Source organism: Orbilia oligospora, assembly GCF_000225545.1.
Source record: "Orbilia oligospora ATCC 24927 unplaced genomic scaffold scaffold00054, whole genome shotgun sequence".
NCBI classification, from domain to species: Eukaryota; Fungi; Ascomycota; class Orbiliomycetes; order Orbiliales; family Orbiliaceae; genus Orbilia; species Orbilia oligospora.
In genome coordinates this window covers 2,701,221-2,715,661 of record NW_011645611.1, presented here as the reverse complement: position 1 = coordinate 2,715,661, position 14,441 = coordinate 2,701,221, and the positions used below count along the sequence as shown (strand labels likewise).

The following is a 14,441-nucleotide window of genomic DNA, read 5'->3' as shown; positions in this document are numbered from 1 at the left end:
GTCTTACACCTTTCTTCTTTTTGTATAATATGACGAAGTAAGGGGTTTATAAACCTTGATAAGACTTTGAACATATGATCATTGGTGTTTTGAATATATACGAGTCTTCTTTCATAGACTATTGTTGGCGATAATATTAATTCAGAGTTTCTATATACTCTCAATAACAATAAAAACAAAAGAACGGATAGATTTACGAAAGGAATACTGTTAGCAATCAGGTAGCGGGATTATGAAACGTACGCTAGTTAGCTGTAGTGCAAATTGGATCCCGTGGCCATCCCTATGAACATGTTTGAGAACCATGCATTTATCATTTATGATCGATGCTACCGGTCACATGTTCAATTATAATATTTAGCGAAAAGTAAAAAAGGTGTTAACTGTAGGACCCTGCCCTCTAATCCATACGCCGTTCATCCACTAGCGGTGAACTGGAATTATAGAACTATGCAACACGACTGGGAACCTTGGGACTGATATCGGTTGTCGACGTGTAAGAATGGGGGAATCGGTCGAGTTAATTAAACTTCCCATGTATACATGTATTGTACCTTGTATATTATATTGACTTGCACCCAGACCTAGAAGCCATGTATACATGTATATTTATGGCCAATTTATCTCAATCTTTATGCTAATCTTTTTCTCTAGATCTTCGAGGGTCGGATGTAGACATGGGTATAGAATTATAGACATAACTTGTCTCAATGGGTAACTGACCTTATTATATTAGGTCTACACCTAGATATTTAGATATATATACGCGGGGACTGAAAAAAAAAACTAAGGATACTATACACTGGCTAGAGAACCCTGTGACTAAATAATGCACTTGGTATATAGTAGAGGGTTGACTGGTAATATATATAATTATGAAACACTCAATGGATCAAATAACATCGATTAATCTGTCAAAAATTGTCGAAGAAACTACCCCAAATAACGAAATATATTGAACCAACTCTAGAAAAATAAGATGCTAATAATAAGATGCTAATAGCTTGCTATTTGTATTGATATTACCCTCGTGACCTCAAGGATACTCTAAGCTCGAGTCTACACAGAGTCTACATTATCACCGGCATCCCCCTTTTGAACCCCTCAGCACCGCGTGCAGCGGGGGGCATGTAAACTGTTGGCTTGAACCATGCACATATATATGTAGCTTCCCGTAGCCATAATAAATATTTAACTGGACTCTATAGTAACAGTTATTTAAAAATGTAAAACTCCTTGGCAATGTTAATCGAGAAACTCTTGGCTGTTGGTTGTTGGTTGTGTTCCATGTATACTATTTTTACGTTTTCACACATGAAGTCGGGGATCTAGGTTAGCCATAAGACTTATTGATACCACATACGTATATTGAGACTTTACTGAGGTTAGGTGATCTTTGTTTCTAGCTAAACATTCAAGTAACCCCTAAGCTGCATAGTCTAGAAACGGCCGGCCCGCAGGGCTGTAGTGCATGGCCATGGAGCTATCGTTGGTTTCTATCTTTCGACTGTACAATTGCGGGCAGGTATTTTGGACAGATACCCGGGTGGCTGAGAGAGCTTGATCAGCCCTCGAGACCTGGCAGGTGTATCAGTCGTAGCTGTAGAATATAGCTAGTAAATAAGTTGGCAGACAGGATATATATAAAAAGGGTTCATATCCGGTTTTGTTCGTTCAGATCTAACTCGTCAGGCCATTAAATTCCTTCCATCTGAAGATTACACTCCCTTTCAATCTTACCGCTGAATTCGCTCCCTTTACTTGTATAAGATCAGTTCTTGGAAAACTTTCACTTTACGCGTGCGCACTCCGAACGTTTGGGGTATAAATAGCCCCTCGTGCTAGGCCGAGCTTCTCCAGACACTCCTTCCAAAAACAAACCACCATCATCATGAAATTCTCAACCTTGATTCAAGCGACTGTAGTCGCTCTTTACGCGACTATGGCTGCTGCTGCTGCCATCCCAACTTTCGATATTGATAGTTCTACCGAAGACCATCTTCTTGCTAAACGCGACGGCATCCGATTTACTGGTTCTCTCTACCCTGGCGGTCCTGAAGTTGATCTCACTGGCACACTCAATGTAGCTAAATCCCTTCATCTCACCTCCCTTCATCTACGTCATTGTGCTCTCTTATAGTTACCTAACCATGTAAATTTTACTTTGTGCACAGGAAATTATCCCTGAGCTCAAGAAGCTCTATCCTGATTTGAACACCGTCTCGACTACTACTACTTCGGCTTCTTCTCCAAACGTATGTATAGCTCGTGCTACCCTAAGCTCCTAGTAGTTGCTTATTACCAAAAACAACAGCTAATATCCATCTTGGGACTACATAGCCACTGCTTGCGAAACGCGTCACTCAAAAACCTAAGTATTGTCTCTCAGGGAAACCTGCAGATCGTTACGTGATCTACAACCATGCACTCCCTTACTTGAAGGCTATCGAAAACTTGACGTAAGTGGCCGTTCACGAACTGATGGACCTCCATTTTCTACTCTTCATTTGATTGTGATGATATCAATACTAATCCGTTCATCTATGCATTTAAATAGATGTGAGCTTCCCATTAGGTATGGTTGCTTCAATGTCTATTGTTCGCCTGCTCCTCGCGCCAATGTACGACTTTGCAATCTCGTAAGTAATAATACGGTTCCCAACTATGTCCCACTTTCTTGTTTCCTTTTGGCTCGAGAGCTCAACTAATCGGGATCTTTTTGAACTACTGTAGTGGTTCACGACTCGCAAAATTCCGTGCAAAAGTTTCGTAGAGGTCGCGGAATTGATCATCAAAAACTGCGAGGACGGCCCTCAGAGAGGAATACGCGGCCAGATAGTCACCAGCTACAGTGGTATCGAGTTCAAAGTCGGGATCGGTAGTGCTGAGTGTTTGGGAACGAATTCTGGACTATCCTGAAATGTTACTGTTGCGTGCTTGCACTTAGAAACGGATTCGAAACCATCATCACCATCATCATGTTGGTAGTCGAATTGTTTACAGAGCAGGCTCTGGCTTTCTACTCTAGGTCAGGCGATGGACATTATTATTCGTTTACTTCTAAACATCCTTTTGCAATGGAGATATAGGCCTCCATACTAATTAAACAATCCCATAAGAGGTTTCCAACCTTTATTATTCTACATGATGTCGTAAGGTGTATTATTTTAATGCGTAGGCAGCTAATTGATCAATCGTAACACTGCAATTACTAAACATTATGCCATCCGAAATATCTTACTACAGAGCCGCTAACCGGTGTGTTTAATATTATGCACTCCGCTGATCCACAGCAAGGAATACCCCACTCTTAATAAATAATAGAGTACTATCAATAGTAGTCGGAAGCGTATGTATAGAGCTAATATTTAAGCCAGATCCTTAAGATTCTGACGCCGGATCCTCGGCCGCGGTACCGTTGCCATCGGATGACTATCGGATGAACGTTACGCCACGGTGCTCCTGCGTCCGGACGGGACGGATCTCTGATAGCTAGCTTCCCGTCTGTGCGAGCATAATAATATACATCGGAGTTCGTATACGGGGTTAAAATTTCCAAAGTTATTTTCTGACTTGATTAGCTAACTAGCTACTAGTAGATAAGTCAAGTACTATAAAATGCCACATCACAGGCAATATATATTACGTCCAAGCTTTTTATTTAAAAAAAAAAAAGTGCGGGATTTTTAAACGAGCTAACTATGCACGAAATCCCAGTTATCGGCTCCCAATTCGAACATTCTAATGTTCGAAACGAAAACCATAAACAGGGTCTGGGGACAAGGGGCGGGGCATTGGACGGTGGGATAGGGAAAACGTGGTATTTTTTCTGTGTAGCCGTAGGATAAAGTCGAGGAACCATGTCTCTTTCCCCTCGACTCCACATGGTAAAAACGCTCGTATTGCGACACTTTTTTTTTCTTTTAGTATGGGGAAGTAAGAAGCTAGGGCATCTTTCGCCCTGTAGCTCGGAATGATTCTAGAAGGGATCATTATTAAATACGTGAATTAATTCGACTACTTGGTTAATTTAGTCTGGGGGGATAATTGATTAATTGATCAATTGAAGCGACGTATATATGGCTATTAGGGAAACTCCACGGGATAGAGCGACTTAAGCCTCGGCCGAGTTAAAGGGCTAATGTAATACCGACGCTAGGATTTTCCGCTTTTTAAAATTTTTATGGCGGTATATATACGTATTAGAGTTCCCTGCATTGAGCTTTTCATAGATTATAATATTCATGTTGGAGGGTTAAATCCCCTTCCGGTCGTTACACGGTCAGCCACAGCCGACGGGGTTGAGTCCCGCTACGGTGGTTGAAAGGTCGCACGGGAAGCTCTGATGGAGCTCTCTTTTGAGAATACTTTGTGCGTATACATCACGAATTAGTTGAGCGTTTTACTATGTAACAAGTTATAATCTATATATACGTTAGTCCCAGGGCCAGACGCCCGTGTGCCCGTGAAACAAGTGAATTCTTTACGGGAATTATGATATTGGCTCGTATTACACGGGATTGATCGATTTTTTAAGGAGTAAATTAGTCTAGTTGGAGTAAATATCTTTTTATATGTTCAAATGATTCGTAGATCTAGCTTTCTAGGTGTGAAGTAATTTATTAACAGGAATTAGGCTGTATCTTGTATTTATGTGGCCTCGCTCGGGATCTGAGATGATATGTTATATACCTATCCATGTGCATATATAAGCCACATCGAATCTTGATCTCCCGTCATATAGGTACCTAGACATACATTCCGATATCTAGATTTTAATCCTCCTGAGTATAAGACCAAATCGAAGAGTCGTCGGGTGGCCTTTGAGAGCATGTCTTAGCCTCGATATGAGCTCACAGGCTTCGTTGAAGGTCATAACTTAAGGGCGAACACATGCGTATCTATGGATAGCAATATTCCGCAGGCCCGTAAGTTATAACCTTGAAAGCTTGCTCATTCGTAGAAAGTGCACCGGTGCACTGGGGGCCGCACTTCGAGCATCATCGGCAATGTCACGGGGTGGCACAACTTCAGCACCGGGAAACTTGGACAGGGTATCCTCCTCGACGGCAATATACTGTCAACGGTCTTGGAACCCGGGGAACTATAGGTTCTTGGCTCAATGAATGTTAGATATGGAAATGGTAGGGGCTAGTCTTGTATTAAAACGCTTCGGCATACGGCATGGCTATATATATAGCATCGTTGGGCACCTAGGTATATATATATCAAGCTCGGTCTTGATAAACCCACGGGTCCAATACCAAGACATCGGCACGGTTAGGAAAGGGACGGAGATAATAGACGATGCTGGGAGAGGAAAGAATAATACCTGATACCTGATACCTGAGCACATAGCTCTTGAGCTCCTCCTTATAATTTAAAACTTGTATCAAAGGTTAGTATAAAATGTATTGGCCATATTGGTCTGGCAGTTGGCCGGCAACTGTTCTGTGTTTGTAGCCTTTTGTGTTGTATTTTTCCAACCTCCATTGAAGTCCAATCCATCCGCCCACATCCCACGTACCTCTTACACACTCCGTACCCAGTACATACACGGTACCCACAGCCAGCTGTTGTTTCTTCTGTCTGCATCCGGGAGACCAGGGTCCCCTTGCTATCGATCTTTACTCCATAATGCGGCCAACGCATGGCCGCGGCTTCGAGCTTCTCGACCTTTTTAAATTTATCTCAACTGGGATGGATTCTTCCTCGAGCTCGTTCGATGCAGTAAAAGGTGATGATGATGATGACAAAATCATGGTGACCAACGGGAACAACGGAACTCCGGGAGACCCGATCCGACGGGACCTTATCGGTTTTATGTATGTACGATCGTGAATCGACATGACCGCCTGCCGTCTGTGCTATCGAGAAAGCCTTAAGCCAGGGCACCCACTGATTTGTACTATTGAATCGTATGATACGGCACTTACTTCATTGTGCACTGAAGTTCTAAATTACAGATTTCTGATCCTAATTCTTGATGCTCGAGCACTCCTTCACAAAGAGGCGGGAGGGAGGAAAGGGGAAGGGAAAAAAAAAAAAAAAAAAGTGAGAGACTCGATTGTTTCGAAAGCATGCAGCCTGGTCACACCGACGTCGACGCTCAGCCTGCAAGGAGGAGATCTTGAGTGAAATTTCTCACGTCTAACAGCCAAAAGTAGCTGCTACTCGGTACCAGGCAGCCATGCTAGCCACGAGTCAAGTACATGTACCATCTACGCTAGCCAACGCATACAAGGTGCTAGATCACTGCAGTGAGACAGGGTCTTCCAATCTATGTGAAGCAGCCGACGGCACATGCATCGAGAGAACTTCTTCTATTCCATTGCATTGCATAGCTTAGCTAGAAGGCTTCGTCGGGCAAGAAAAGGCATGGCTTTCGAATGTTCCTTCGAGGCAGGAAAAGCATGCAGATTGACGCCACCAGACCAGCAGCTTTCTGCAGGCCATGCGCGACTTTTTCTGATCAGCCCGAGGCCGAGGCCAATGCCTGTCCTGTTTGTTCGCATTAGGGCAGCAGAGGCCAACAAAGCTCCGAGTCTGGCGATGCAAGCGAGCCCGCGCAGAACGAGAGAACAGTCCTCACTCTCCACTCCCAGAACCATGTCCTCGGCCAAGCTGTTGAATTCCGACAGTCGGGATACTCCAAAAGTCTAAAAGGACCTGGCATGCGGGACGCCTTTATTGTTGGTCGGCTGTGGCGATTTATGAGACTTAGTTAACATCTGGGGAGGGTTTTCCCTATTATCCGTCCCTCTCTAGCTCTAACGACTAAGAATAACTTGAGCCCAATCCTTTTTCTGTCTCCCTTCTCCATCGAACATAACCCCCTTGGATCCCGTCGTTTACGAGGCTCGTCCGGAACAACATCGGTCACGTCCAGATTGCATATTGCCCTGTCGAAGAACGGCCCATTTACAGGAGATACGACTCCGAAGACTCGTCAAACCTGTCAATTCACACATCTGGGTCCGGTTCCGACTCGTGGTGTAGGTAGTGCTGTATCACAGACCACAGAGAGGCCCCAATAACTCAGGAGGGAACCATTTTTCACGACAACCATCGCCGCTTTGGCTCTAGTGCAACCTGTTACGAACCATCCATCGTCGCCCCTCCCCAATAACACGGAAACCAGATCGAACCGGCTCAGCGGGCTCGCATACAATAGGATTTGTGCTCCTGCCTTGTTGAACTCCAGCGTCGGTGCACACAAACTGAAACTCTAGAGTGTAGCGAAGGTCGCAGCTTCTGGTTGAGACAGAATAAGCGGCTTATAAGCAAGGACCTCTTTTCAACGTGGTACAGATCTTATTTAACGGGTTCTCGAATTTCTCTCTAATCCACCGACGACCAGTCTCGTGTGAAGCTTCAATCGTGCTCCTTCCACTTGTTGTACGACTTTGAAACTCGCATCGAGGTCTTAAACTCTCGCCAGCCACCTTCCCTCCTCGCTTCGAGGATATCGTTCCAAGGGTATTTTGGGATCAGAAGCAAGGCGAATTATTCTGGGCTACTTTTCGAATCAGAATCCGTGATCATCAACGGTCGTCAAATTTCGCAGCCAGGCCCTATCCTTGCCGTCGACTAGCTTGCTACGGAGCAATCGGGCCAAACCATTTCACAAGGGAAAAACAAAAAAACACGCTTCGAAAATCCCGCCTGTCAGAATTCTCCGTTGTGTACCTTGACTGACTGCAGGAAGCCGAAGCTCTGACATTCCATCGAAACGGTCCTCCTACCCTAAATTTCTCGCCAATTTCGCTGCTTACAAAAAAGTCAAAGAGAAAAAAGCGAACTGTGCACCCTGGACCTTAACGAACAGGGGGCCTCCTCTTTCCTGAAAGGCTAGACTTAAATCTATATAAAAAAACCACCGCCGTCCAAAATGTATTCTACAAGCTCTCGGGACCATCCATTTCATCCATACGCCTCTTCCGCACCTATGCATTCAAACGGGAGTGTATCGCTACCACCAAATCACCTACTACCCTCGAGTGGGAATCAAAATATGCCCCCAACATTGCAACCGCCACCCCAGCTGCCGGGACCCGGTCAGATGTCGGAAGGGTTCAGTTCTAGAAGCGAGGGTCGGACGTACAAGCTTGTCGTGGGCCAGCAACCCGTGAGAGCTCGAATGTGTGGGTTTGGAGACAAAGTAAGCGAAGTTCTCAATGGGCGAATATCGCGTGGCAGCCATGCTAACCAGCTTCCAGGATCGACGGCCTATTACTCCACCGCCATGTGCACGTCTGATTGTATTGGACTCCGAAACGGGAAATGAAATTGATATCAAGTGAGTTTTACTTGCAATCGAAGAAGTTCTTTTGTTTTCAATTTCAAGGAATATGTACTGATCTAGGATCGCGTGCAGTGAAATTGATATGAACCACTTCGTCCTTACAGTCGACCTGTGGTCTGCAGACGGCACTAGAGAGGTAAATTTAGTGAGGCATTCCGCAACTTCTCCCTCAATATCCGCGGCTGTATCATCGTCTTATCCACCGCCGCCCCCGACGCCGCCGCCTCACCCTCTTGCGCCTTCTCAGTCCGGTTACTCGCCACAAGGGATGTATCCGCCACAGTCTTACTCGCCTCAAGGATACCCACCATATAGCCAGCATCCCCCTCCGATGCCACAGCATGGCTATTATCCTCCTCCTCCAAACGGGCCGGCAGGCTACCCGCCACCCAATGGATATCCTTTGCCGCCACCACCCTCTCAAATGCCGCCCCAGAATCCAAACATGCCGCCTTCGCAATCCCAGCAACCACCCCCGTCCGGGATGTTTACCCGAAATCTCATTGGCAGCTTGACCGCTAGTGCCTTCCGGTTAACAGATCCTGACAACAAGATTGGCATTTGGTTCGTTCTTCAGGATCTTTCGGTGAGAACTGAAGGAACTTTCAGGTAGCTTAACATCCTCATTTTGAAACAGCTTTAATTGGCTTCCCTAACAATTGCCTCCCTGCAGACTAAAAATGAACTTCGTAAATGTCGGAATCAACGGCCGCCTGAACACCACTGGAGCTTCTGTTCCCATCCTCGCCTCTGTCTTCTCGGCTCCATTCCAGGTCTTCTCTGCCAAGAAGTTCCCCGGCGTCATCGAAAGCACCGACTTGAGTAGATGCTTCGCGACTCAGGGCATGAAGATCCCAATTCGAAAGGACGGACCGAAGGCCCTCTCGCGCGGCCAGGACGATGATGACGATTACTGATACCATAACACTCTATTGCGCTCTATGGCGGCGGTAATGCTGTCGGTAACGGCTGTTCCATTGATCCGAGCATTTTAATAATGCAGGTGTCTTACAAACTGACACACTTTCGAAACCGGTCATTGGTATCACGAAGCGAGTTATAACTCACCATGCTGCTTGCTATCCGAAAGCTCGACCTCTTTCCCTCCTCTTCCTCCCCTTGACTGATTAGCCTAATACAGCTCCGGCTAAACCTCGGAAGCGAAAATACGATAAAATTGCCGATAAACAACAAAAAAATAGCTGGGGAAAGGAAACACTTTATATGGAGTACATAAATCGCATTGCTATTCGTTCTGATTGGAAAAAATTATAGCTCGCACGACAGGTTCCATTTTTTTTTTTTGGCGGCGGCGGCGGCGGCTTCGTAAGGAAGATATAGAATGAGATGTCCCAAGCCAGGGGAGGAAAACGACAAAAAAAAGCGAAACATCTATGTGTATGTTTTTTTTTCTTTCTCTTGTCAGCATCATTTAAACTGGCGGTCACAGTCGATATATTTAGCAAGCAAGCTGCCCTTTCTTTAAAGCGCCATGATGTTTCCCAAATTTGCATTGATCTTTTTTGTATTTCCTCTTCTTCTTTTCTTCTTCCTTATCTTATATTCACCCTTACTTCTTCCTGGCGTCTTTGTTTCTGAGTGTTCATATATTTTGATATCATCTATGGTATCAAGAATGAGATCTTGAACGAATTGAACTCCTGATCTCATGACACATACGACCATAATCTGTCTAGCCGGTTGGAATGAAGCATAATATCGCTTGGTAGTTAATTGTCCCACTGATAATTGTGTATCTTCTCTCTTTCTAGAACTGGCCGTTTGTTCTCATATGTAGAAAATTCACAACGAACTAGAGTCCCTTGATTAGTATACACAGATGTATTACTCGATTGCACATTTTCAGATACTGGCTTAGATGGTTCTTGTATATATATACCATTATATATACGTACGATTCCAGACTAGCAGGCATGTGGTTGTACCCGCCGTTAAGAAAGTGTATCTCATTTCGGTAGCCACGCCAGTAAGCAGATAATCATTCTTTTAGGCGTATTGATAAGTTTATTATCCACAAGCCAGGGTGATAATAGAGTTTTAGCTCTGATTTTATGAGCTTTCATTATATCACAATCACCATTTCAGAGTCAGTCTTCGTGAACTCGATGAGTTCGTTTAATATACATGCCAACTTTTGATTTTAAATCTGGTCCTCAACATCACTTAATTCCTCAATCCCTTCCAAGAGATCCTCGGAATTATAGGTATTAGGCTCATACTCCGTATATTCCATCTCATCGTCTTGAACCCCACTTCCGGACCCTGTCGTATCTTCAGAATGATAAGACCGTGGGTTTGAATGTGAATTCGTCGGCGTAAATCCACTCCATCCACTATGACTGCCAGTATTACTGGTCTCCATAGTCTCGGTGTTTTCTGTGGTCTCTTCTCCTTCTTCTTCTCCTCCTTCTTCTTCTTCTTCACCACTATCTTCCTGTTCAGATGGCATTAGTATCGGTGTTCCGTCACTCGATGTATCCATTGCATCACCATCTCCACTTCTAATATGACTTTCACGGTTGTTCCCCTCAGTTGTGGTAACGGTAGTAGTCTCATCATCCTCACCCTCACTACTGTCACTCTCATCATCCGCATCCTTCAAATTTCCCATTGTCTCCACAAACTCGGCTTGTAATCTTCCTAACCAAGCCTTCAACGCCATATTCGTCATTTTGCTACTTCTGGCTTGTTTTAAATGCTCCACGAGTTGGAGAATAAGTCTTTGCCGTTCGGACTTTCTATATCCCTTTGAAGTCATCCTCTTGAGTTCTGCGTTTTGTGCGATTGTGTTCGAGACTTCTGAGGCTCTGGTGATTATTGTTGATGGGAGGCCTATTATTTTGGCGAGATTTATGCCATAGTGTTTTTCCGTTGCGGGACCGTCGGCGATTTTGTAGAGCATTGAGGTGAGGTTTTGGTCTGGTCTAATCTTTTTGGAGTATTAGTAATACGTATAATTAGAATAAATAGTCATGAAAATAATCATGGGAGGGGGGATACCTACTTCAACTTGCATATGCAATGAAATGACTCCAGCTCTCCTCGAAAGAACAGCTCCAAGTTCTCGAAAGTGTGTAGCAAACCATACGAAAGCCTATTCCATGATTATGAAGTCATCTCAGCACTGATTTCCGATAAGAAGAATATGATAGATGCTCACAAACCCTCTTCTCAATCAAAGCCTCACAAACAGCAATTGCGATAGCCAATCCATCTCTAGTACAGGTACCCCTCCCGAGTTCATCTATGATAACCATGCTTCCCTCCGTTGCATTCTTAAGGATAAAAGCCGTCTCTCGCATTTCTGCTGCAAATGTTGAGACGTTGGCTTCGATGCCGTCATCCATTGATACGCGGGCGAAGAGATGGGTTGTTATTGGGAAGCAGCCGTAAGACGCTGGGACACTGTTTCATAATATCATATCTTAGCTTTAAATAATCGAAGCTGAGCGGTACTGTATAACGAAAAAAGAATCAGATCTCTTCATACTAGGAACCGATCTGTGCCATTATAGTCATAAGTGCGATCTGACGGATGTATGTACTCTTCCCGCTCATATTACAGCCGGTGATAATTTGGAATCTAGTCTGTTGGCTGGCAAAAACATCATTGGGTATGAGTTTCTCCTTATGGATCTTCTCGCGAATGGGGTGCCTCCCATCTTTTATTGCCAGAGTGTCTTTGAATTCTGGGCGGGCTGGGAGGGGTTTTAGCATAAAATTTGACCGGAGGAGGACAGGAATGGATATGAATACTAGTACATACTATATTCATATAATGTGACAAGAGTAGCGAAGGAACTTATCATGTCAAGCATTGCAACTCCTTCGCATACTTTATATAAAGCAAACATTTCACCTCGGATTGCATCGATAAGATCTTGGATCGTTCGGTCACCTGAAATCCATGTCAGCATTTAGATACCTAAACCCTATATACTGTTCTAAGAAAAGAAATGCATACTCATTAAAAGAACCTCAGTCATGGCGTCACCAATCTACCCAGCACGAAATATCAGTGTTCAGTGCTAGCCTCGAGCAGTGGTCAAGAACTTTCAATTAATCTCAGGCAAGGTACCGTACTCTAGCATTTCTCTTCATGATGTCCAGTGTCGTACACTCCATAAATTTCTTCTTTCTCATAATATTGACAAATATGGGCGGTAAGGGTGCATCTTCGATATCCGCAATTGGAAGACGTAGATAGTACCCTCTTTGAGCATCATACTTTATTTCTAACGTCGGTAGGTTATATTCTCCTAAAAAAGTGGGTGAGTGTGAGTTTCATTGTATGCTAACCGGGGGATGGAAGCGAACACACGGGCAATCTCTTGGAATAGAACATGCAAGTCTTCGGTGGCTTCTTTGTAAGTTTGACGGGCGACATCGAGGAGGCCATTGACACCGCTCTTGCACATTATTAACTTCAAACTTTGTATTGTTGATTCTTGGGATATTTAAACTACTGACTTTGACTGCATAGCATCTATTTCATCCCAGATCAGTTTCTATTTCGCCACTAATTGATATAGCGGATGAAAATACCTCTGATGCCGCAAGTCGACTGGCGTACTCGCCCACACAGCATCTGGCGAAATCGCTTCATCAATAAAACCCTGAACCACCTGAACTTTCTCGAAGCTGCACAACTGAAAGATTATCAACAACTTAACCCGAAAAATGTAAATCACTTTGATATGAAAAAATTACTTACACTTCTCACAGCTAGCAAAAGTTTACTACTGCATCCCACCAGGGCTTCATGGATCGGGGTAATGCTGGCTAATTCTTTTTTAAGCAGTATAACATCATTAATCGATTTTTCGGAAAACTTGAGTGACGAGTTTGCTGGGACAGTGATCAACTGAAAACATGGAAAAGTTAGTATTTAGACCTTTTGTTCCATCTCTTAAAGACCTACCGATGTCAGCAGCCTATCCATATCTCCAAACCCCTGTAAGGCTGTTGTATCTGTCAGCATTATACAAAGTATCACAAGAAAAGAACGTATAGACCTTTCTTCGTCCCAAAGAACATCTCCTCACTAGTAGCCAACTCTTCAACTGCATCAAGTCTATCGTCTAAGATACTAGTATCGGTCAGTGGTTGCAGGATACTCGTCCTCAATAATCTCCCACCCATCGGTGTGATTGTGTTATTAAGTAAACCAAAGAGACAATCCCCACTTTTGGGGTTTCGTAGGTTCTGAATCAGCTCCAGGTTTTGAACGGTACTGAAGTCAATTACCATCGCTCCTATCAATTATGAAGGGGAAATTGGGCCCATCAGCATTTAGATCAACTTCTTAAAATCAACTCATTGAAACCCTTCTCAGATCAGATAGATATTCACATACCTTCACTACTCTGATACCGAACCCTCAAGCTATGTCCTACAAACCCGATATTGTACTGTAGCTCAATGTGTTTTATTACCGCAGCGGCCGCAGAGATGGCGTAGAACTTCCCAGATATTGCGACTTGTACAGATTCTGCTTCAGACTTGAACGACAGACGGGATATATAATCCATTCCTATATTTTCGTTGTAGTACTTTCGTGGGAGTGTCGTGAGACGGGCCCCGGGGAGATTTTCTTGGATTATACCAGGAATTTTGGATGTTCTTGGTGGTAGAATTGTTTCTGGAATTAGGATCTTTAGAGCCAGAGGTGGAGGTGAAAGTTAGTTACTGAAAGTCATTTTTTATAACATTGACTCGGGTGTATTTTGGTGCATCGTTCGTTTCACACCACGTGAAATATCTTGAAAGTCCATAAGAAAGAGGGTTGTTTAAATACCTCTAAAGGATCGAAAACTGCTAGCTTGTGCAAAGTCCGAACGTATGTTTGAGAATCGCATATCTCACAAAGAGTACACTCAGCCGTCGAGACATTAACGAATGCAAGGCCGACTTGAGCTACGACACCACGAGACTCGGTGAGAGCACATATGACTTGCTGGGACGTGGATGGGCCGCCAGATATTGATCCTGCGGTTCGAGGACGACTAGGAGGTCGAGCTCCTGCCCCTCGAGTACCGGGACGGTTGGACGTAGTTGTTTGTGGACGGGAGGATTGCATTTTTGGGGTATGAGAATATTAATACAGAGTGTTTTA

At 44.1% G+C, this 14,441-nt stretch overlaps 3 protein-coding genes across 3 annotated transcripts; 2 read left to right on the top strand and 1 right to left on the bottom strand.

Annotated features, from left to right (window-relative positions):
• Nucleotides 1-1,891: 1,891 nt before the first annotated feature.
• On the top strand, nucleotides 1,892-2,919 carry AOL_s00054g812 (uncharacterized protein; the record flags this gene model as incomplete). The annotated part of the gene is made up of 5 exons (XM_011122128.1): nucleotides 1,892-2,083; nucleotides 2,175-2,255; nucleotides 2,341-2,459; nucleotides 2,558-2,639; nucleotides 2,734-2,919. The coding sequence occupies 5 exons, from the start codon at nucleotides 1,892-1,894 to the stop codon at nucleotides 2,917-2,919; spliced, it is 660 nt and encodes a 219-aa protein (XP_011120430.1).
• Nucleotides 2,920-8,014: 5,095 nt separating this feature from the next.
• On the top strand, nucleotides 8,015-9,222 carry AOL_s00054g811 (uncharacterized protein; the record flags this gene model as incomplete). The annotated part of the gene is made up of 4 exons (XM_011122127.1): nucleotides 8,015-8,161; nucleotides 8,220-8,299; nucleotides 8,378-8,914; nucleotides 8,979-9,222. 4 exons carry the CDS (start codon nucleotides 8,015-8,017, stop codon nucleotides 9,220-9,222), a joined length of 1,008 nt encoding a protein of 335 aa, XP_011120429.1.
• A 1,244-nt stretch (nucleotides 9,223-10,466) lies between these two features.
• AOL_s00054g810 (uncharacterized protein) lies at nucleotides 10,467-14,405 on the bottom strand (the record flags this gene model as incomplete). The annotated part of the gene is made up of 15 exons (XM_011122126.1): nucleotides 10,467-11,255; nucleotides 11,331-11,420; nucleotides 11,491-11,731; nucleotides 11,817-12,024; nucleotides 12,093-12,224; nucleotides 12,291-12,324; nucleotides 12,410-12,585; nucleotides 12,648-12,735; nucleotides 12,797-12,812; nucleotides 12,872-12,975; nucleotides 13,041-13,190; nucleotides 13,248-13,288; nucleotides 13,342-13,581; nucleotides 13,683-13,980; nucleotides 14,124-14,405. The coding sequence occupies 15 exons, from the start codon at nucleotides 14,403-14,405 to the stop codon at nucleotides 10,467-10,469; spliced, it is 2,889 nt and encodes a 962-aa protein (XP_011120428.1).
• Nucleotides 14,406-14,441: the final 36 nt, after the last annotated feature.